The sequence below is a fragment of the Ambystoma mexicanum genome, chromosome 6p, assembly GCF_040938575.1.
Source record: "Ambystoma mexicanum isolate Mex_15411 chromosome 6p, UKY_AmexF1_1, whole genome shotgun sequence".
Taxonomy (NCBI): Eukaryota; Metazoa; Chordata; class Amphibia; order Caudata; family Ambystomatidae; genus Ambystoma; species Ambystoma mexicanum.
The window spans coordinates 1,380,179,612-1,380,204,159 of record NC_090935.1 but is presented as its reverse complement, the minus strand read 5'-3'; the positions used below and the strand labels follow the sequence as shown (position 1 = coordinate 1,380,204,159).

General features: G+C 44.7%; 1 protein-coding gene across 2 annotated transcripts in view; it reads left to right on the top strand.

The window, feature by feature from the left end:
• Positions 1-24,548, top strand: part of LOC138510440 (phospholipid-transporting ATPase ABCA1-like) — a 2,356,352-nt gene that overhangs the window by 709,570 nt on the left and 1,622,234 nt on the right. For both annotated transcript variants that reach the window (XM_069626098.1, XM_069626099.1), the window contains exon 10: positions 5,960-6,099. In XM_069626098.1, coding sequence (XP_069482199.1) covers positions 5,960-6,099 — 140 coding nt within the window. The remainder of the gene's footprint in view (positions 1-5,959; positions 6,100-24,548) is intronic.

The following is a 24,548-nucleotide window of genomic DNA, read 5'->3' as shown; positions in this document are numbered from 1 at the left end:
CAAAGCAATCCCACGGGTGGACGAGTTAACATACCTGGGATATGAAATTCTTGCCCACCCTACCTTAAACAAGGTGATACACTCCATTCTGGGGAAGAAATCAAAAATTATTGCACAAATGAAAAATCTGAATGGAAGATTCTGCAAATTTTCTATAATTCCGCTCAAGAAGTTCTACATAGGCAAAGTTGTCCCGGTCCTTCTCTACGGCCTTGAGGCAAAGCCTCTTTTGTGGAACTATGATTGGAGCAAAGTTGAGGGCTCTTTGTGGAAATCTTCTCTTCATCTCCCATCGTGCACTCATCTCGCTAGTCTGAGATTTGAGTTGGGTCTGACCTCTCTGAATTGCCGAGCAGAGTGGAAGCTATTGTCCCTCTAACCAAACATAATTACAGTCAATGTATCCACCCTTTTCTTCGACGTAAATCAACATCTAAAAAAGTTAAAATCCAAAAAAATCCTCGGCTTGGAAGAAAAGATTGCCTGCATTTTACATAGGCTGGAATTAACAACAGAAACTCTCACACAAAATCCTAAGAAAGTCACAAAAATATTAGAAACGGAGGACTGGATTAAAACGATCGATGGAATCAGAAGGCTTAACCCCGCAAACCTATTCCTGACAGCGGACAGAAAGCTCGGCACCATCCCGCGCTACCTGGAAAAATTCCCGGACCAAAGAATCAGAAACAATTTCCTCAGACTCAGACTGAATATAGCCCACCGGGTGAAATACTGGACTAAAGAAACCAGGGTGAGAAGGCAATAAGCTTTTGCAAGATCTGTGCCTCTCCGAATTTACAATCCCTCAAACACCTGCTGCTGGAGTGCGAAGGCACATGGGCGATCAGGGTATCATCACTGGGGAGATTTGTAACTAGAGAGGAGAGCCTAGTTCAGGACGCATTTTGGGATAGACTGATCTCTGGCCAAGAAGTCATGGTAACTGCTGAGATAGTAGACATTTTGGAGAAGCTTACTATCTTAAGGAACTATCAACAGACTAGTCATGTTCTTGAACTCTCCAGTCAAGGGGATCAGTCTGTCTAGTCAAATCCCTGGTTTCTGAGCCTGTATTTTGCCTTGTTATTTTATTTTGTCACTTTACTCCTTTGCTTTCTGTACTCTTAAATACGCAGGAAACAACTGCTTTTTGTATGAAATTGGAACTTTTAATATTCTTTCTTTGTAAAGGTTTTCTCATAAACCAAAAACAAATAAAAAAAAAAAAAAGTTTCATCTAACTGCTTCCAGGGACGCTTTGGATCCGTGGGAGGACTGGTCAGCGAACATTCCGTCACTCTGCATGAGAGATGTGAGAGTGTGCCTTAAGGGCCGGCAGTTGAGCATGTGGCTGAATGAATGGGGCCTACGTACTGTTAATGGTCGTCTAGCTACGGATATACCGGGGAAGGTTACAATTAACAATCACTTGGGTTCCTCCACAATTGATTATTTTTGCATTTCTGTAAGACTTTGGGAGAGCACTGTGAGTTTTGAGGTGATTGCTGATGTTGATAGCAATCACCACCCTATTTGCCTGTCCCTAAAAGGCTTGCTGGGGGTGGGGGTCTCTAAGGTCATTGCCCCCTGTCCATTGTTGGGTGCCACCGTTGGTTCTCGTAGAATCAAATGGGGGACCATCCGAGAAGAAGATTTACATTTCAACGTAATAAGGGAAAAGGAACCACTATTGATGGACATATTGGGGAATAACCTACCAGCTGGGGTGGTGGTCGACAAATTTGTAGAACTGGTGGCTGCCTTTACAGCAGAATTTATGACCACCTTTAAGGCTAAGGGAAGAACGTCCCAGAAGGAGTGGTTCGATCGGGTCTGTGAAGAGGCCAAACAAACCTTACTGTCAAAACTCAAGGACCCCACATCCAGCAGAAATGTGATAGCTCTTGCAAGATCCGCCTATAAAGGGGAAATAAAAAGAAGAAAACAGGAAATTGAAAGGGCGGCCTGGAACGGTTTCTTAATGGCTGTAAAGAGCGGAGATCAGAAAGCATTTTGGGAATTTGTAAAGGGGGATTCTGAGGGGTGTAGGGCTAATCTGGGCAGTGGGATTTATGTGGAGGAGGGGGCCTGGCTAAAACACGTTGGTAGCCTGTTTGGGGCAGCAGTTACAGAAGCTGATGTAGAACTAGCTGCTTCAGGCCTAAAATTCGAGGTTGAGGAGGTTAGAAAGGCTACTAACCTGCAAGCCCATAACAGGGCTCCGGGACCGGATATGATCCCCTCCGATCTGTTTAAAGACTCATTGTACTTGTGGGCACCATCTCTCTTGGTAGTATTTAATGCATGTATGCTATCAGGGAATTATCCACTGTCATGAAAAAGGGCCATCATCTTCCCAATCTTTAAAAAAGGAGATCAGGGCAGTCCAAGTGCATTTAGACCGATTTCCTTACTGGACTCCTCCTTTAAGATCTTTGGGAGAATCTTATTGGCTCGTATTGAATCTTGGTTAGGAGAAGCTTCGATCCTTTCCGACATTCAATTCGGTTTCCGCCCAGGGGTCGGCACAATGGAACAGAGCCTGAATCTCTATCTTTTGGTGGCCAATTTGGTGTTTTGTAGGGGAGAGGCTGTATATCTGGCCTTCATGGACCTGAGCACGGCCTTTGATAAGGTGGATAGGGCAAAACTTTGGGCTGTGCTTGGATCCAGGGGTTGCCCGGGGGACATCTTGAAGGTATTGGTCGATTTGCACACTGATAATGAGGCGTGTGTACGCAGTGGCCCAGGGGGACACTGCACGGCCTGCTTCAGGGTGGGGTGTGGTGTCCGGCAGGGCTGTGCGTTAGCCCCTATTTGTTTCTGCCTTTATATTAATGGTCTATCACCTGAACGTATTAATATTTTGGCCAATTTCTTGGTGCTGGGGGGGGGGGGTTTCCCAGTTTTGGCATATGCGATGACACCGGCCTGCTAGCAAGAACACCTAGAGCATGACAGGCCCTGATCAATGCATACACAACCTTCATGTGTAATCTATGTTTAAAAATCAATACCAAAAAATCGGCAGTGATGGCCTGTATGGGCAGAAAACGGCCAATGGCTATGAAACTGATGCTTTGAGCTGGTAAAATTATACCACGAGTTAAGTTCTTTGACTACCTGGGCATCAGTTTTTCCAGAGCCCTGAACGGTAGAACCCATGTGGATAAACAATCAGCCAAAATGAGCCAACAAATTGGGGGATATTTCCGTTTTATCTCGAGATGTAAGGGCCAGCCCATAGAAGTAATCACTAAGATTTATGGTGTTCAAACATTGGCCGTCACCATGTATGGTGCCCCCATTTGGGGCTTCACAAAGGTTGGGGATATCCAAGTAAAGGAAAATAAATTCTTCAAACAGCTGCTGGGGCTCCCGAACTCAGCAGTGTGCATTTAGAACTGGGAATGGAGTTCTGGGAGGACCAGTGGGCGTTGGCCCCGATCTTATTTTGGTTTCGACTGTAGGCCAATGAATTTTCATCCCTGTGTCATTTTATTATTCGGACCTTGGTGGGGAAAGTGGGGTGGCAAAAAATTCCTCTACTTGCATATATTTCTAATACTCTTGGGGAGGCTAACCTTAGTGCTCTCTTTCCACTAGTCTCGCTCATTACCAAGAGCGAGGGGTCCGGCCACAAAGTTGTGGCCAGAGAGGCCATAGTAAGGAAAAGAATACTTTGGGAATATGGTAACAAATGTGATGAATACCATTCTATGATTAGTAGGCCCTCGGGGATCCAACCCTATTTAATATGGAGCCCTTATAAAAAGGATAGATGGCCAATCACAAGGGCATGTTTTGAATCCCTTCTTCTGCAAGCAAATACAATTGGGTGGAAGGGATTCCAAGACGGTATATATCAGCTGGAAGATTTAGCTCATTTAATGTTTTTCTGCCCGGGTTACGCAGGTATTCGCAGGGTAACTCTGCTACCTGTCCTAAGAAAAACCGGGATACGCCACTATAAAGCTGCACTCATCTTTTTAGTCAGTGCGGATACTGTTTTCACAGCGTGGGCCTTGCTCACATTTTTAAAAAGAGCTATGTATTTTCGAAAAAATCTGTTGAGGCTCCAGGGAGACGAAAGCAAAGTAGGAATCATCTATTCAGGGGATATTTTGCGCATACTAATTCTATTGTGTCCCCGTTTAAATAGGATCCTATGAAGTAATGAATGGGAACTTACCATTGCTCAATCTTATTTGACATGTCTTATTTTAACATCATAAGTACCAGTTTTTAAAGAATTGTAAATTGTTATTGATTGTATGTATTTGTTTTATCTGATTGTTTGATGATGTTTTTCTCAAAATTCGAATAAACATGTTTCACTGACTGATTATAACAAATATTTCTGAAAAGGAGGACTAGAGCAGGGTGGGTGTGAGACCAGCCCAGACTGCCGGACAAGAAACGGATATCCCGAGGGGTAATTGCCGGAAGAGAGATACAGTGGTAAAATGAGGATTGCATAACATTGCTTTAAAATGAAAGTATAAAAAACATAATAAGGCCCAAAAATGACCTCAGTGATTAGGGAAGAAAGCAATACCGGGCCAGATTATCGTAGCTTTGCACTTGTGCAAAAAAGCAGAACTAACAAATTTAGCACCAATTTTGCTCTTGAGATAAGATGGAATGGAGCAAACAGTTTAGCTCCGATCAGTATTATCAAAAACGTTTCTCACTAGGTATAATTGAAGGAGGATACTTTATTCACTAAATTTGCTCCATAACAGGAAACAAAATGTAATAAACAACTGTCGTTTCATGCTGTGCCGCACACATAGTACAAAAAGAGTCGGATTCATTTTTGCCCTAGAGCAAACGTTTTTAGATATTGTGGATTGTGACAAAACAGGTTTGCTCCATTTTTCATTATCAAAGCATTTGCAATGTATTTTGTATTGGTGCAAATTTTAGATTATCTGGCCCCAGATGGTAAAATTTGTCAAAACACAGGGTCTTGTTTTTAAAAAAAAATGAAGAGAGGCTGCCTGTGAGTGCACTTTCATTCAAGATTGTTTTTGTGCAATTTGGTCATTTGCACTTCAAAGAGCAAAACAGTGTTAAAACAGATAAAACCAGCAGAATACCTATTTTGCACTTTGTAGTGCAAAAAGTGTAAATGCCTCAAGCAATTTACTCTTGTTCGAGGCATTAAAAATATATTCCTTTGGAATCTGCCTGCTTTTAGCAGGTGTTAAAAAACAGGCGACTTTCCAAGAAATGCAATCCATTTACTCCAGCATGAATCCCATTGAGGAATACATTTGTCTTTTGTAGGCAGAACGTAGGAGGCAGGCGGAAACAGAAATCCCATTGCGAGCACCAGCTCCACATGCAACAATTAGGACAATCCCCCAGAGTGCAAAAATCGAGTTCAAACCTGACATAGCCCTTTCACGACAGGTTTAAACATGTGTTTTTATGCTCCTGGGGAATCAGAAATCAGTCCATCAATGTTAATCCGAATCTAGATTACGTCATATGTTGGTCCTATTATCATTATTATTGTTATTATTAAGACACTTGATGAGCGAGGACTTGGCTTCAGGAAGCAACGGAACACCTTGGGTCAAGGGACACAGTTAAGGAAGCAGAGATACAAGGGAGGGTGGAGCTAACATATTTGTGTACGTTTTCAATCAGTTTATTTAGACTATACCTGTGCTCTCCCCACTGCATTAGCGTATTTTCAAATAGCTTTGACTCATGGATTTTATATTTTAAAGGAAGGGTCTGTGCTTTAATATTTGTATCAGTACTTATGTCATTGGTTCGTTTCTTTTTCTCCATCTGAGAATGTATGCTTAAATCAGTCACTCCTTTGTACAGTATTGTCACTAATTTCAAACCATAGCACATTGCACATCTCTTTGCAAGGTCTACTTATATATGTCCTTCTGCGGGAGCGCATGCTAACAATGTATTCCTTGACTCCTTCCAGGTGATTTCTGTCAATCGCTCATCACTACTATGGAAAATACAACTTCACTGAAGTTTCTGTGGAGCACGTTCCGTCCACTTCTAATGGGAAAAGTACTTTATACACCAGACAATCCTGCCACCCGACAAATTGTTAAAGAGGTAAAATGAGTCTTGTTAATATTTTGAAAGTTCTGGAGCCAGAGTCTGAATAAGAACACATGCTTGACGTCTGATTTTGCAGCCCATCAGCGGCCAAATGAGTTAACATTTCACTGGTGCTAAAAACGGAGCAAATGCTTAGATAATATTAAATGCAGCCAACAGGATTTGTCACAATCCAACTAATCTCAAAATGTTTGCAAAGTGGAAATCATGAATCAGACTTTCTTTTTTTAACAAGGAGTTCTTGCTATTTATGGTATGTTATGTTACCTGATGTATAGCGCCTTGTTGTCATGTGTTATGGCTTTGAACTGATTTAGGTTCATTAGCCCTTTGGCAGACCATAGATTTAAATAAGACAAAGGAGCATCACAGTGCATGCAAATAGTAATTATAATTTCAAGCAATTTTTCAATCACTAGCAGAGAGTGTGGTAACATTATAGTGGTTGTAGCATGAAGAGTGTTGCGGGGCAGCATGGATTGATATGTCAGATGCTATCTGACAGTTTGGCCAAAGCCTTTGTGGGATTCAGCCCTGTTCTATGCGTTAGTGAATAATCTGCAATCATAATCAAATTAATGCACATTTGTATAACTCCTTACCACTGTGTCTGTGGTCTCATAGCGAGTCGGCTGTGCAGCCATCGGAGGACTGCGGTCCAACACACATGAAACAGACAGAAAAATGACTTGCATTTGATTATAGAATGCACAGTTATGGTGAATGCCCATCCAATAGGAGAGACAAAATTGCAATTGTATCATATCAGCAGCAATATGCACAGTGTTCTGGGGCAGCTCGGACGACCTTATCAACACGTATTCAACTGTTGGGCTGGACATCATATGAGACCTAGTCACACTTCAGGGAGTTCAGCCCCCAAGGAAGAGAAAGCTAAGCACAATTGCATTCCCCTTCAATCCCAAGCGCAATTGTCCACAAATGAGTGCTCATGAAACCCCACAAGCAAATCAAATGCATAGCAAAAGCATGCAGCCACATGTATATCCAGTAGACATGTCAATGAGACAGTGCAAACCATGTCCACCTGCTGGGGTTATGACTAGCCCCATCACACCCCAAAAACCATGAACAACCCAAGAAGCAAGTACAAATTTCACAAGTTACCGTTGCTAAATGGCAGTGCAAAGGCAGGGAGACACCATTGAGGTCAAGTAACATGAGTTTTCCACAAACAAGAGAGTGTCATGACTGAGATTTAACCCAGCAGGGGCTTTTCCATTCTATGTAGAAGCATCTAGTTGAGCCTTCGCGTGTTAGAACTGCTGTTCATGACTGTGAACCATGCAATATCTATCTGCCAATATTGAAGGATGCATTTAAAACAAAATGGTAGATTATTGAAAAGCCGCCTCACTTAAGTTGACAATCCAGAGATGTGTGTTCACTACCAATGATCAAGATGGAATTAAACTCAAAACTAGCATGTAGTGCATGTTTCCTTTCACTTGTGCTCCAAGGGAACCTCTAATACAGTGCTGAAGGTATTGTCTTCCTTTTGTGGTGCATGTGAACTACTTATAACTAAATAAATAGGGTGCAGTCAAAGTCTGCTGACCTGAAGGTAATGGTATCCCTTATCCCAGGTTGTGGTGCCATTAGGACTGAAACATTGTGGCAAAGTTTATTTATGGAAGATTGCAGCCATTGTGAAATAGAATCCCTCAACCTGAGAGGAACCCAAGTCCTTTCAGATAGGACCAGAAACAGCAGGAAGATGTGGTGCAGATACACGTAGTCAGATGAGAAACAAACTGAGGGTGGGCTTAAGGAAGGAGAGAAAACATAAAAGGTTAGGTAGATCATGTAGGTATAGTAATCTGATCATGCCATGGGGCTAGTGAGGGGGTGGGGGGTTGAGGGGAGCCAGATTTTGTGGACGTTCCAGAAATATAATTTAAATAACGATGGACACTTTGGGGGAAGGTTAGGAAAGGTAAACGTGCCACAGTAAATGGATTTTAAGGAATAGCTTATAACCACTGATTTTATATGAGGGTCAGGGACAACGTGCAATCCAAGAGACAACTGAGATTATTTACTGTATTATAGGCGAAAGGTAGAGGGCACAAAGAATTAGGCCAGGGGTGGGTTGGGGGAACATTTTTCATTTTTACATAGCATGATTTATGTATGTATTTATCTATTTATCTATGTATGTATGTATATACAGGAAGTGTAAGATGAATTCCCTGTCACTCTTCTCTTATCACATTTATATTAGATTGTGGGCTCTTTGGCTAGACATCAGAAGACTTAGTACTGCACTAGGCACACGCCAGATTTTAACACTGTATGTTGAAGATCGAACATGACACACAATAAAAGACCCCACACTGGCTCACAGATCCATACTTTTACATGAAGATTTTTAGATCCGTTAACAAGGTGATAAACACTTCTATTTGCATTGGTTATAGGTAGGAAAACAAAACATGTCCAAAATAGAAAATTAAGCACATTCCAAAATCAACCAGAAAAGCATACATTAATCAGTGCATGGTTAGAGAGAAGGAAAACAGAACATACAATTCCACACTGACAGTTTTCTTTTGGTCCTGGAACAACCTTAACTGGCATTCATTGACAATGGGCCTCATTACGACCCAGGCAGCCATGGAATGAACGGGGCCGGTAAGGGACCAGCCCCGCTCATTCCGGGCCACACTATTGCGAGGTCAGCAGCGGGACCCGCTAAGGAACGCCTGGTCAGACCAGGCATCCTTAGCGGGACCTGCTAGGAGACCAGGATGCTAACAACGGGCCCATCATTAACGGGCCCGTTGTTAGTATCCTCCCCATTCCCATTAAGCCCTATTGGGGCTCAAATGGGAATGGGGATGTACCGGGTCCGGGTCCCGTGAAAGGGATTTGCTGGGCCCTCCAAGGTTGGAATTCCCCGGTAAGTCCCCTTTTGCGGGACCTGGACTTGGTACCCGGTATGGGGGTAGCCATGCCGCTAAAAGCGGCATGGCTAGCTCCATACTCATAATGAGGCCCAATGTGTGTAACACGGTATGAAACCCTTAAGTGCCCCCCCCATTTACTATAAGTAGATTTGGGATGAAATTAGGGGACACCCTGGTAAGCACTTTAGTTCATTTTTTTAAAACAACAAATGCCTCTTATATACAGCCTCAACTCCCATTGACCCCTTGCCCCTTAGCTAAGGTTGGGTTAGTATGAAGTTAGAGGAAATTAACTGTACTGCATAGCAGAATTATTCCCAAAACCAATTTTTATTTAGGCAACTGCCTTGATCCCTGGGTACCCTGTAGATAAAGGGAGTTATGTCTTTTGGGTTAGTTTGACATGGCCAAATCACCCCTTGCAAGACATTCCAGTTACTTTGGTCTCTGTTAATACTCACTTGAGATTCATGTAAAACCAGCCATTCTGGCCTGACAATTGTCTCAGCACCCCTCGACAGTAGCCCCCCCAGCTCAGGACTCCTCAGACCACTGCAGATGGAACCCTGTCGTTTTGCTAGCTACTCAGATATCGCCTTCGCTCACATCAGCTTTCAACGCCCCAGTGAAATTTGGCAAAATGCCTTTATGCTCGAACAGCATAGCCAAAAACAGCCAAGATCTCTCACTCAATGATCTATTTCCAAAATTTAAAAAAACACAGCCCCGGGCCTTGCTTGAAACCAGAGCTTGTTCAATCTATTTCCCATTTTAAAGTCTCAGCCAGGCAAAGCCCAGGGCAGGCTCTGTCACAGCCCAGGGCAGACTCCCTCATGAAGCAAAATCCTAGTCCATAGACCCATGCAAAAAGTCCAGGTCCAGAGAAAAGAAAAACACCTTCCAGCTCATAGCCCATTATAGGTGCTGCACATTTTACCCCCTGTCTGCTGATATCACCTCCTTCACTCCAGCCCCTGTAGGCCTCTGCAGCCTGAGCCTCTGATTTACAGGTACTTTAAAATGTGCTCATTAGAAAAGGATTAGGCTTGCTCAAAATTTGAAATATGGGGCCACTTAGCACATTATTTCCAGGGCCTCTTTTGGTTCCCAGTCCAACCCTGTCTGCATGGATGCTAGATAGTGTACTGCTCGCGTTTGTCTTCTTTCAACCCTTTTTTTAAAGATGTATTGACTGCATTATTTTATTTTTTTCTTATGGAAGTACAGATTTGTGACTGAGTTCTTCTTGTTTTGCAGTCCAGGCAGGTGCTTGTGGTCACTTGCCTAAAGAAGGTGGGTGGAATTGGTCAATGATGAAATTCACTGTTAGGGTTGGGTGGCCTAAAATCTGATTTTGCTTGACCATTTTGTCAGTCAAAGAGAGAGCTGAACTTTGTTGAATCTCTGTGATGAGTAATATGCACTTCTGGTTTGCTGCGAGGCATCCTTTTTTCAGGGTTGATGTTTGTCTTCATTTTGCAGGTGTTCATTAACGTTCTCATAATGGATGCATATAGTGTTTCAAATCTAGGGAGGATAAGAACTTGGAATATAAACCTCTCACCAGTTCACTCAATACAGATGTCCAGACATGACCTTCTTAATTCGGGAGCAAAAAGGGATGTTCTGGGCACTTCTATCTCAAGAAAATGGGACACTTGTAGACAGACACTGGCTTGCCTCTAAATGGGGGCTGACACTCTAGTATAAAGCCAAATGATCTTCGGCAGGGACGGTATCAGCATCTATCACAAGGTTCAAGGTCGAAAGATGTCTCTGCAGGCCAATGGGAGAGTCAACATATGAACATGTGATTGCTCCTCAATCACACTTCTACATCAGCTGAGGATATTTGAGGACCTATCCTCATGTCCCTCATGGCGTCTTTGAAACGTCTGCTGGAATGAGTGGCAGAAACATTAAAATCCATGATCCTTCGCATGTCCCTTTTCTCAAGATCTCAGCAGAGTTCCTGCACAAGTCAAAGAGACACAGGGTCCTTGTGACGCAGATATTCAGTACATGAGCAGACAACAAAGAAAACTCTCCCCAATGTTTCTCTCTCCTAGTCTCTGAATGATTAAGATGTCGTAAAAGAATGCAGATCCTGTGGGATTTTACAGTCATAACATTTGTTCTGTTACAACCTCCATTTGCAAAGTAGTCCATGCAATATTAATTTGTCTAGGGTTCTCCGGCTTATGAAAGGAGTTGCTTAGCCAAATTATGGGCACACTTGGGTAGACTCATCTCAGAAGAGGGCGTGGTAGGTCTTGAGTTTGAATCATATATCTGGAAGGAGGGTCAGGCTGTAATTACAACTCTTTCCATTTTGAAGTAAACATTTTCAAAGACATCGCACTTGTTTGAATTTCTGCTCCACCCAAGAGGTTGGGAAGTTCCTGACAAGCAGACATTTGTAGAACACATCTACACCCATCTGGATGTGGTCTAGAAGCAATTACATATATACATTAATTATAATGATATGGTAAAATTGGGAGCCCTTCGACGCGGAACAAACACAGCCAAATAACCTGTTCCATGGGTTTCATCCCTCTCAAGAGGTTTCTATGAATTTATGCTGCAGCCCATTTTATGCCAAAACTCGTTTTGTAGAGTTCAATTATGCCGCTTCTGGGAAAAAGTTCACCCTCTCAAAAAAACCTCCCCTTTATCTCCCTATGCGGGGACACCCCTGAAACCTCTTTCTCCTCTCCCACCCTTCCCCATGTCATGTGTTCCATGGGGAACACCCCTGCTACCCAACCTCCACCCTCACGTTCCATACATGCGACACACACACACACACACACACACACAAACCACATGCTTGCCTTATTTTTCATGCCACCAACACCCCCGCCAGCCCCAATTCCTGGTTGCACTGTAAGCATAAGCGTTGCTCCCTGAAAGGACGCTGTTTGGCAAAAGTGGCCTGTCAGGGAACTGAGTGTTGCCAAAAGTCGCTACACGCTCAAGAAGGCCTACACTCACATTTTAGCTCACTTTACCTTGCACGGAGGAGAAATATCCATTTGCAGGCCTCATCCCACACACATGGGCAGTCCAGCAACAGAATACTATGCATTTCTCTTCAGAACAAGAATATCAACAACAACCCCACACACATGTTTCAGCCTTGTCAGGCATCACCAGTGATGTCAAGCTGCATCTCTTCAAGGTACAGTGAGCTAAAACGTGGTTGCAGCCTCTCCTAAGTAGAAAACATGCCATATAACAGTTTGAGTCATGTAAAGGGTTTCGTTCATGACTATTGTAAAGCCTAGCCAATTATAGTTGAAGGCCCTGATCAAGGAAATTCAAAAATTGAGTCATGCGTGACTACGCAACACAAAAGTCCTCTTGAACTAAACAAAAAAAGAAAAGTTTGACTACATCACCTGTGGAAAACAGACCACAGAGGGTAAAACACAAAAACTTAATGAAGATGTGACTTACCCAAAAACCTAGAGGCGAAGATGCCTTTTCATTACACCTACCAGACTTCTCCGAATAATCAGGAAATGATATGCCACTTAAGAAAATCTTTACATATAGTCAAAGGTGCCTCAGTATAATGGCTTCTGGCAGCACAGACAGATACTACAACACAAAAATGACACCGAGCATGAGCAAAATGCTTCCAAGAGAACCACACCACTCACAACACTCCTACACATACAGGGAGTAATTCCGCTGCTTCAGAGTCTCAGGCAATGACAGTTACATAATGTATGCAATGCCTATCGATACGGCAGCTAATGCAAGACACGTCAATGGAACAGTCATGCTGCCAGGAGCAGACACCCCTGTAATGCCCAATTAAAGATCCCGATTCCATATTGAAAGGATAAATACACAGTGCACCCTAAAGGGCATGCCCCACACAAAGTCAAATAATGACAAAATATAAGCCTAAACACAACCTATGCACGTGGAGCCGGCCCAAATGGACCAACAGATGGACAGCCAAATAGCCAAGGAAGCTGCAGCCGCACTAAGGCAATTTGTTGTAAAACCACATCTAAGAAACACATTGAACTCTCTTTACTTTATAAACAGACGTCGGACCAGTTTCTTTCGGTCTTGGACCAGCCTAGACTGGCCACCACTATTTCTGAACTACCTCAACACAGAAAATGTTAATCACTTGAACAAAATGTTAATCACTTGAACAGAGTATTATATGCTAAGAAATTGAATTCAAATATAATACTCTTCAGTAATGGTACTAGGAGGATATGTTTTGCTATGAAATAATAATGTACACACCTCCTACCTACTTTTTCTAAAAACACAAGAAGATGTTGCACACTGTAAATGTTGATTTATGTAAGGTTGAATTTGGAAATAGCAGACCTCTTCTTTTTGTTTAAAAAAAACACAGCCCTAGACCAGCCTTTGACTGAATCATGCAATGTTAAAATCCTGGTGCTTCACTGTGTATTTCCATGCTTTTTCATGCTTTTTCATTTTTACATTGGATTTCAACTGAATGCCTGCTTTTTATAAATATTAAAAAAGAAAAAAAGCCACTTAAGAAATAAAAAAGGCTACCATAAAAAAACCTACTATTTGCTAATGGTTGTTTTCTCACCTCATGTTAGGGATCCTTGGACCTTGACATGGGACACCTAGGAAGGTTAAATAACTTACTGCCCTAAACCAGGTGCAGTCCCCGAAATTCTTTGAGGACAGGACCACCCAATGTGTACATACATTTTGATCCCTCAGCCCACTACATCCTGTCCGGTATTAGGGCTGTCCCTCCAGTTACAAATAAAGCAGCCGCACTAAGGGCCTGATACATGGAAATATTTGCGCTGAAAATAGTGAACTTGTGCGCCAAATCCTGTTAGTCGATTAATGGAATTGAATGCACTGCACTTTTCCTGGACTTGCGTGGAGTTCGCGCAGGCTCGGCACGTCTCTGCGAGACGTCAAGTGCCTTGTGCGAAACACCGAGTAGAGTGTGGGCTTGGCTTGCGCAGGGGGCTGGGAAGGATCAAAGAACATTGGGAAGAACATGCGAAAAATTGGGCGTTCTGAAGGGAATGCCTGCAGGCAATCCCTCGCATGCCCACAATTGTGCCAAATGACACGCATTAATGAAACCACCCGCGCAGCCTCTTGGCATATTAATGCCCACCCAAATCCCACAATGTCTACGCCACCGAAGGCAGGCGTAAAGACACTTGCATGTAGGAATCGCAGCACTGAGGTGGATTTGCATGCCGGATTTGGGGTGCGTGTATGCAACCAGGGATCCGATCTAATTTAGGCATGCAGGAATGGATTACAGGGGTGCACACACAGATTTTCAGAGTTTTTACAAAGTTACAATTTCTCATACGCATGGTGTCGGGGTGCCGGCAACAGTTATGGAGATGCAGGCCTGCTTGCGTGGGACCCCATGCACTGTTGGAAGGGTTCATGTATTTGCACCAAGGGATTACACAGCTGTGGTCACTGTTTATGCTTTGCATGGGGGTGTGTTGGGGGCGTTCTGGGCGAGACTTGTTAATATGGTTACTTTGCACAGTGGATTCCATGAACATGCGGTGTGCATTTTTTATTTTGTGCACAGGCTCGCACAATTTCCTTCTTGGCACGCAGCCCTTGCAGGATTTCTGCGCACATTTCCATGAATCAGGCCCTAATTGTTCCCATTGGAAAAATCCAATTACATTGTTCAACAGGAATAGAAGAATGTTTTTTTCTTCATAATAGCGCTTTTAAAAAAAATTCACTATGGTTTAGTAAGCACTTTTTTTCTCGGTAGATGATACTAGGAATTGATTTATTTTAGTTTAAGCAAGAATATTTTTACCAGAGTCCATTTTTTTTCCTGAAATATTCTAGATCAATGATTTAATTTTGCATACAAATATTTTATTGGAAAAACATACAGCAAGCAACATATGCAATTCATGAAAACAGAAATCAGAACATACAGTTGTGGGGTGAGATATATAACCAACAAAAAATATACATAAATTTATGGTGAGAAAGGTATGTGAAGAACAAGGGCAATCAACACATTACACCTCAATGACAACAGGCCAGTACTGCATCCATTCCATGGGCATCCACATGTACACTGCACATAATTTGACCGTATCCTGTGCAACACAATGCAGCGTCATGCTGTTGGCATGGCCAATGCAAATGACCGATGTACAGCATTACAACAGACATGCGTCCATTATTGCCTACAAAAGAATCACATCAAGCCAATATACAGATTTTCACTTGTGCACTACCACAGAAGTGCAGCATGCCAGCATGGGGACATCAAGCGTGGAATGGCATATGATCAAGAGTCTGGCTTCAACGGTGACAGGATCAAAGCATACGATCAACCACACATCACCTAGAACATAGCAACAACTGCCGCAGACAATCACATTGCATGAACACGCACAAGGAATAGGACACCCCTGCATCCACTAGACGATGCTACGCACGCCTGTCGCTCATGTGACTACACACATTGCAGTTACTTTGATTAGCTCAATTCATGCATGTATATGTGGATGAGAAAAGGAGATCAATGCAGGTTTTTGTGTCATAGGTACGGGTTCCATTTGATGACATCACTTACACATAACCATTGTTGCACCCATGCAGGTGATGCTGGCTATCCCTTGAAGAGGTGGCTCCTTACCCCTGTCCGGAACTCGCAGAACAGGCACGAAGAGGACTACAATCATGCACATACCTGTACCCGTGCAGTGATTGAGCAGGCATTTGGCCTTTTGAAGGCACGGTTTCGCTGCCTCAGCAGGTCGGGTGGGGCACTCCTGTACGGGCATGAGAAGGTGTCTAAGATCATCATGGCATGTGTCATGCTGCACAATATGTGCATCAGACGGAACGTGCCTCTGCCCCCTGACGTTGAACTGCAATCGCCTGACGAGGAGGATGAGGAGGGAGGAGATGGGGCTGCATGTCAGGCAGGTGGTGATGCACAAGAGGGACGTGCTGTGCGCCAGCATCTGATAGACCAATATTTCTAATACACATGGATTAAGAGGGTGAAATGGATGTGGGACTCAGGGCACTGGGTGTTGGGGCGACATGAACACTGTGCACTGTTGAGCAATAAAGCACACATACACAATAATCAATGTCCAGTCATGTGATTGTACTTGACACAACAGATGTATTGACCATTACGTGAAAAGGAAGTGCATGAACCCTCCACCACCAAACACCCTCTCCCCCACCCCCCACAACTCCCCCAAACACCCTCTCCCCCTCCCCCCACAACTCCCCCAAACACCCTCTCCCCCCTCCCCCCACAACTCCCCCAAACACCCTCTCCCTCCACCCCCCGCAACTCCCCCAAACATTGCGTGCACATCAGTGAGGCATTATTGTGCAAAAGTCAACAATGACAGTCTGCCCCTACTTTCCACGTCCTCTGCCACCATTGGGTGGTTGGGAGTCTGGCCGATGCAAGGTCCGCGCGGACCTGCGCAGAAGGCTGGTCTGCCTGGAGCTGGCAGAGGAGGAGGCGCTTGATTGATCCATGCCCTGTGCCGACGCTGGCTCTCCATCGCATCCGCAATGCGGCTGAGTACCTGCCTCACAGCTGCCAACTCTGCGCATAAGCGTGTGGTGCTTGTCTCAATGGCGATTTTTATGTCCTTTGCAAATTCGCGACACTCCTCCCTCGCCAGGGCACCCTTGCTCATGTGCTGTCCAACTAGTGCAGTGAGCTCCTCCTGGCGCTGTTGGATGACGCTGAGTCCCTGCACTGTGTCCCTGCGTTTGCTTGGTCTTGGTGCAGCTTGCGGCATATATCCGCCATCAGGTGATCTGTCCATGGGACTCCATCTCCCTGCCAATGATCCACCCTCATGGCCGCTGCCATCGGATGTGGGGCGTGGGCTGTGGTGGGTTGACAGCTGCGGGCTGGGTGTGCGCTGGCCTAAAGGTGTATGGCATGGTTCCTCAACGTCAGGCTGGGGTGCCGTGGCAGCTGCCTCACCCACTGAGCTGTTGGCAGCAGAGAGTGAGCCTTCTGCCGGTGGCTCCTGTGTGGGTGGACTGGCTGGTGTGGGTGCCATTACGGTGTCGGTTGCCCTTTCACACCTTGGTGATGTCACAACATGAGTGGCTTTGGGCCTCTGTGACGGTCCAGGTTTGTCAGTGCCCCTGGATGTGCTGGGCCTGGTGCCTCGTTCCATGCCCTTGGCCTTTTTCAGCGGTGTTGTGGCCTGCGTCACAGAGTCCTGCTCCTCACTGTCAGATTGTGAGCCTGTGCGGGACCAAGAGAGGGATAGCATTGGTGATGGGTAAAACGTGCATCATGCATATGTTGATATTGCTGCAGTTCTGAGCATTTGGGCTTCGAGTTTGGACATACAGGTTGCCTGCAATATGGGTGGGTCATACAGGCATACGTCTGGGTGACACATGTATGAGGTGCTGCATGCATGGGGTTGTGATGGGATGTGCACAGCATATGGGTAGGGTTGTGTACATGTGTGCGTGATGCCCCATGCATTAGCTAATTTCAAGGTCACATTTGGGGGGAACTTCATGCTTTGCATTGCAGTGTTTTGTGTGGACACTCACCTCCAATTGCCGATGACGGCACACCGCGCTCCATTTCCCCCACTTCCTCGATGGACTCAATGCCAATAGTGCTGGAATATGTCTCCTCCCAAGCTTGCATCTTAATTGGGGATCCTCCTCTGCCTCCGGTACCCATGGCCTGGCTCCTGTTGGCTGTGAGTATGCTCCGGACACGGAGGTGCAGGTCATCCCAGCACTTGCGGACATCTTTTACGGTGCGGGGCGTGGTGCCCACCGCACTGACTTTCCGTGCCACCTCCTCCCAGATCTCCTTTTTTTTAATCTGGGTGGGACGCTGCATGTCTAGCGCAAACACAACCTCTGCATTTGCAGCTGGTGTATCTGCAAGCATGGTTAGTTCCTCATTAGAGAAACGTTCCTTGTGCTGGCGCGCTGCACCTTTCTTTAGGGCCTTGGGCATTCTCAGGTGTTGTTGGATGAGGTTTAGTGTTGCTGCAGTACCTGGGGGCTGAGGATGGCATTGGATTGTGTTTTTAATAATGGGCGCCGTGCTCCTTCCCGTTGCTGTGCGATGATTCTACTTCCGGTTCCGCTTATTTACGGTCACCGCTTTTAGCGGTCACCGCTAATGCCGGATTCATGGATGGCGCTAGTGCTATCAGCACTTTGATTGATGCCGCAAAGGGACATTTTGGAGTCTTTACCGGCATGGCGGTCGTGTCCTTACCGGCATGGCGCAATGCTCATGCCCGCGGACTCGTAATGGCACGCAATTAGCAGGCTGGTTGGTACACGGACACGTTATTTACTCCATGCCGGTAAGGACCGTTACTTACCGCCTACCGCGTAATGAGGCCCCTAGTCTAAATGAGGGAAATTACTTAAGATGTAGTTGTGAAGTGGAATTGATTGTAATATCTGAAAAGTATCAACATAAGTTTTATGGTAGACATAATGGTTTGTAGTCTGCCCAAATAAAGCTGAAGGGTAAATGATTATGTTACCAGCATAGAGGGTCGCCTTCTATTACACACATTTAGGATATCTAATGCTACACATGGCCATTGAGTTTGCTGAGGTGGCATAGGTAGAGTTTGTTGTTCCAAAACAGCAACGGAATTGGAGGGAGCGTTGGAATTAAGTTTTAATCTGTAAACATGAAAAACAAGGCAAAAACCTCATGAAGAAATGAAGTAATCTATATGTGGAATGAGCGTGTATTAAAAGATCTCAAGGATCCAGTTTCTTAAAAGTGCAACATGGGGTGAAAGCTGCAGCAGGAGCCAACTCAGTCTTATGCAATAATTTCCCTTAGAGATTTAGACCGCATGACAAGAGTGCATTGCCATCTTGCATTGCCCTTTAATATGGGGAAAGTGCAAGTATGGTAGAAGAATTCAGACACTGCTTGTGAAGTGTGCTGCGCAGTGAAGTCAAATGCATAGTGCATCCTACGTATGGCAATGAAAGTGCAGTAGGGCACATGCCCACAGTTGCCATCGAAGTGACCTGTGCCACTCTACCACATAAATCTGTAATCTGTTGAATTTGTGACAAAAGAGTCTGAGACTGGCAACTAACGTGTGCACCATGCATAAACGTAACAAATGCCATCTCTCTCATATGCTGATGGCAGTCTCACATGGCATGCTACCCAACATTGCCACACTCTTGCTACATCCTTGACACTTTCAGCTGTCTAGATTCAGCCTGTCCCACAAACGACTAGGACTGCACCATTGGAAGCCATGAATACATTGGCTCACAATATTTCGGACCAGCCTCTCTGCATAAGCACCATTAAAATAATTCAGTATTAGAAGCCCAGCTAATCAGACAAAATGCCTCATTAAGAGGTTGGGGGTAACCCGCCGGTGCTACCGGCCAGTCGCTGCTGACCCATAACACCCTTACTGCCGCCTGATATGCCCGTGCCACCGGGATATCACAAGCGGTGGTGGTAAGGGTTAGTCCCCATTTCAATGGAGAATCCATTTCAATGGGGACACCGAAGTGCCAGGACAATTGCTAACAGTGCCAGTGCTTCTATGACAACCATGCCGGTAGGGGTCTAAACTCCCAGCAGGTCAGGCCCCTACCGGCATCATTGTAGTAAGGCAGTCCAGAAAGGGTGCTGGTACGTTGCTACCCGCACCCTCATTTGTAGACTGCCATACTTATATATAGTCTCAAATTATAAAGTGATGCATTTGTTTCCTATGTGCAACAGAGCAAGGAACTGCAAATTGGAAGATGAGGGAAATGCTACGTCTAGAAAATGCATTAATTACCATAAACTACATGCAAAGTGTTATGGGAGCCAAAATATTTTGGCCCAGCGAAAGGGCTCCTTCAGATTTGATGACTATAGACACCCAGTTCACTGTCCTTAGTATGCTGGTTGACATGCTGAGAGACACCGCAAAGCTTCTTTTAACAAGCTTAGGTTTCATGCTCATTTGTCTGCTGGGTTTTTGGCTCATCCTTGGAATTCCCTTTGGGGGCAGAGACAGGGGGCCTTATTACGAGTCGGGCGGTAGGGGATACCGGGCACCGGTAAGGAGACCGGTGCCGGTATTCCCCTACTGCCCGATTCTGAGGTCCCCTAACGGGAACCGCTAGGGACGTGTGGTCGGACCACACGTCCCTTACGGGTCCCGTTAGGGGACCAGGCCGCTAATTACAGGCCTCCTGTTAGCAGGCCTGTAAATAGCGCCTTCCCCATTCCCATTGAGCCCTATCGGGGCCTCAAATGGGAATGGGGAATGGTTGGTGCAATGGGGACTTACCGGTCCCGCCAGGGTCGGAATAGACCGGTAAGTCCCCATTGTACCACACCAGACTTGGTCCCGTTATTGGTGGCAGTCATGGCGCAAATAGCGCCATGACTGCCACCAATCTTGGAATGATGCCCAGTGTTTTTCAGTTAATCGTCAGGCAGGGGCCAAAATGCATGCACATTTATCCCAGAGGTCTACCTTGCTGTCTCCCACAATCCTCAAACTCATCTGACAAAGTCAATAAATCCACAGGCCAAAATAAAATGTTGCCTGCCCCCACCCGTCATCATGCACCAAGTCTGGAGGCAGCACCAGAAGTTTACTTATCACTTATTACAGGAATACAGTTGCAGCTGGGAGTGGAAATAGAACAGCAGGAATCATTACGGGTTTGGAGGTATCTGGGCGGTAAATATCACCAAACTGAATTAACATTACTGCCTCTTGGTCCGATGGTTTTACTGCTGTCTAGAGGAGGAGCCAATCGCCCCTACCAGAAATCCTGCCCTTGTTTTGCCTATATGTTGGAAGCTGGAAATTGTGGCATGTACAATGCTGATAATTATTCCCAAACCGAGAAAGGTCTTCGAAACAAGGTATCCACTAAGAAGGCCCTATAAGATTTACCCGCAGATAGATGACAGCCTCTTAGGGGAGCTCCCTGAAGAAGTTTGAAGAAGTGGATGCACAAGGTTGGTGACGTCACAAGAAATAAGTGTGACACACTGAAAGGGATGGTCACAGAAGAGAATGCGTAAGATCGCATGGAAAGTGATGAGATAAAGAATCGAGTTACATTTTACGTGTGAAATGAAGATTACACGTACGGAGAACACTGAGGAAAATATAAGTCACTTTATAACTGTACAGATGCTGCGACACAAGTAGACTAAGTAACCATGAAGGCTGGCTATACGTAGTGAATAGACTGCAGGTGGTGCCGCCAATATATATAAATATATATATATGTAGAGAGACTGTATATTTAATTTTGCAACTTTAATAAGCAAGCACCCATGAAAGAGAAGGGCTGAAAATGTGGTGCAGTAGACAAAAGCAGATGGAAATCATGGAAGGATCGAGAAGGCTATCTGGCCCAGTGTCAAGGGTTGGGGAATCCAAGAACTAATTATCTATTCATGGAAATACAAGGAACGCGAGAAACAAGGTGAGCTCCTGTTATGTTGCGACGGAAACATTATGAGTGCCAAGTTTTATTCATTTAATATCACTAAATACGAAGAAAGGAGCACAAACGCAGTCTCCTACCAAGTGGGATGGATGGAACTTGAAAATGGGCAAGCTGCATTGAGACTTGAAGATAAAAACGTGCTCACATTCCATTCTATTCTCATGAGCAGTGATACTTTGCAATGCCGAGTTCAAAGACAATTCGAATGGCAGACAGCATGTGTGATGATGGATGGTGGGCTAATTGGGTGGGTGGCATGGTCAAGCCCTCCCACAAGCACCTGGGGTACCAGTTTACGTGCTTCTAGCGAGTCGAATATTCCGGAAGGGAACAAGCATGCCAACCAAATATAGAGGGCCATGTATTGAAGAGCCCTATAGTTTGAGAGCCAATGGTATGTTGTGTGTGTCTAACAAATATTGAGTATGACTTGCACTAGGTGTGGGCATAAGTTGTCCACCTGACTGTAGAGACCCAATCACAATCCATCCCTATATAGAAAGTATACCTAGATGTTCCCCATAGACCTATCTCAATCCCAAATATATTTTCTTAGTTTGCCACACAGCATGACGTCACTTATGACAAGTTTTTGCTATATAAGGATGTTTTTTCATATGATGCTTCGAGAGTATGCTGTGAGATGTCCGTTAATGTCTGTTGTACTCCCTGTTTTAGACAATTGACAATAAAACAGCTCTTGTTTGCCAATTTCCTGAGTCGGTCTGGTTATTGGTGTGAGAGCTATTCTGCGCCCCTATTCATGGAATGATGTGCTTCCTCATTTAAAAGGATCTAATGGTTCATGTGTTAGCATGTCGGATGGTTGCCGACCCATTGATTAAGTAGAACTCATCAATTTCGGACGATCAAGCACCCTTCGCCATCTAGCCGGGAGATCGCAGGGTTTCCTGTGGAGAGTGGCCGATATAGAATTCTTGCAAGAAACTTGATACAGGTGGGACCGGCCCCTCTTTGATGAAATCCCTCCTGGTTTCCACAGGCGCTTTCACGGACGGAAAGAGAAAGTGGTTGATTGGAGAGGGGAGCTGCTACCAAAGGCCTCGAGTTGAACGAGCAAGTGGTTAGCAGACTTAGTGGAATGCCAAACTGTAGAGATTTGATTGTGGTAGTTAGAAAAGTAACGGGGTTTGTTATAAAAGTGTAACCGAAGAGTGTTTTTAAAGTGTAAACAAAGAGCGTTTTAAGAGATAAGTACCCGGGATTCCTAGCTCAAGGAGTTTTAGAATAAGTCGTCTCACACCCCATTCGGGGTAAAATAGCCAGCGCATTAACAGGTTTATGTTAGGAGACGAGTTAAACTCTAGTCAGAGTATTTTTAGGAGCAAGATGGAGAAACGGAGTACATGGTGTAAATGTAAAAGAGTCAACTAGTCTGTCTGTCTATGCATTTGGTTTAAAAAGGTGTCAAAGAGCGACAAGAATAAGTTGTGTAAATTTGAAGTGGAGATAAAAAGTTATTTGCCTATTTTAAAGGCTATTTTCAGTGCCGACCAAGCAGTAGGTTGAGGTTATTGAGCAACAGAGGTTTTGAGCGACAAGTGTTGGAGAGTGCTCATATTTGTTGTTTTTATAAACGTATCTGTAGAAACGCTGCTAAGTATTGACAGTGAATTGAGACTTGTCATAATGGGAGATATTACTCCACTAATGCACCTGTGCAAAACACTGCCAAAGCACATGCCTAAGATCTAACAGTACAGTGCAGAGTGGGTAAAGGCAACAGCAGACAAAATGCTCATGCCATGGCCACAAGAGAGATCACTGTCAAAAGCGTTATTGCAACACATGACCACATACTTTCCCACTGCATACATTAGCCGGTCAAGTGGCACAGCCAGTAGAGCGCTCGTTTTGACATCCGTGCAAAGCTTGCTAGCGCAGGTTTGAATCCCGGCAGGGCCAAACTCTTCCTTCCGAGGTCGATAAATGAGCACCACACACAGTGGGTAATAATAATCAGCGCTCAGATACCTGAGGGTTCATAGCACTATATAAATGCAAAATTATTATTATTATTGGGAAAACATTTGAAAAAAGGTTACCTATTTTAGAGCTCTGGAAAATGTACCAAGAGGATAGTAAAGATCCACCACCTGAGGAGTGGATGCTTACTCAGTGTAGGGAGGAAAGTGTTGAGCATTCTGCTCCCCTTACCTCGCCTGAAGTGAATGGCAAAAGTACAGAAGACGTAGGATTATATCTGTTGAAGGAACTGAAGGCTCCGACAGGGTATAGTAATCTGATATATGAATGACCTACTTTTAATAGTGACAATAGTCCAGAAGAGACCAGAAGGACGGAGGAGATATTTAAGATCATGCAGAACAAAGAGGAGGAAAGTGTGCAATCGAATATGACAACTGACATAGAACAAGATATTAAGAGATGGAAAAGAGAGAAGGACACGGCTGACGAGGTAATGCTCATACAGACCTCTCAGCTGCCTTTGATTTGGTGGATCATAAAGTCCTCTGTAGTCACCTGGATTCCGCTGCCCATTTCTCCCCGGAAGCCATCAGATGGATTGAGTCATTCCTGAGTGAAAGAACGATGAGAGTCTTCTCCCCCTCGGCAGCGGCAGATCCCACCCCCATCTAATGCGGTGTCCCCCATGGCTCTTGTGTCTCCCCTACTCTATACAATATCTTCACCAAGCCCTTGTTTGATGATTTGGACCATCTCGGTATCACCTACACTAACTATGCAGATGATACACAGATCCTCCTCCCGCTTTCTGGGGATCATGCGAAAGACTCGGAATTGGTGAACAAGGTATATCTTATCATCCAGGCATGGATGGCCACTCGTGGCCTCTGTCTGAACGATGATCAGACAGAGCTGATTATCCTGGGCACCCAAGCTAATATCAAAAAACTAGGCCAGTAATTCTCCTCATTCAACATAGATGGGAATATCATCCAAGTGTCCAAGGATGTAAAAACCCTGGGATTCTATCTCGATTCTACC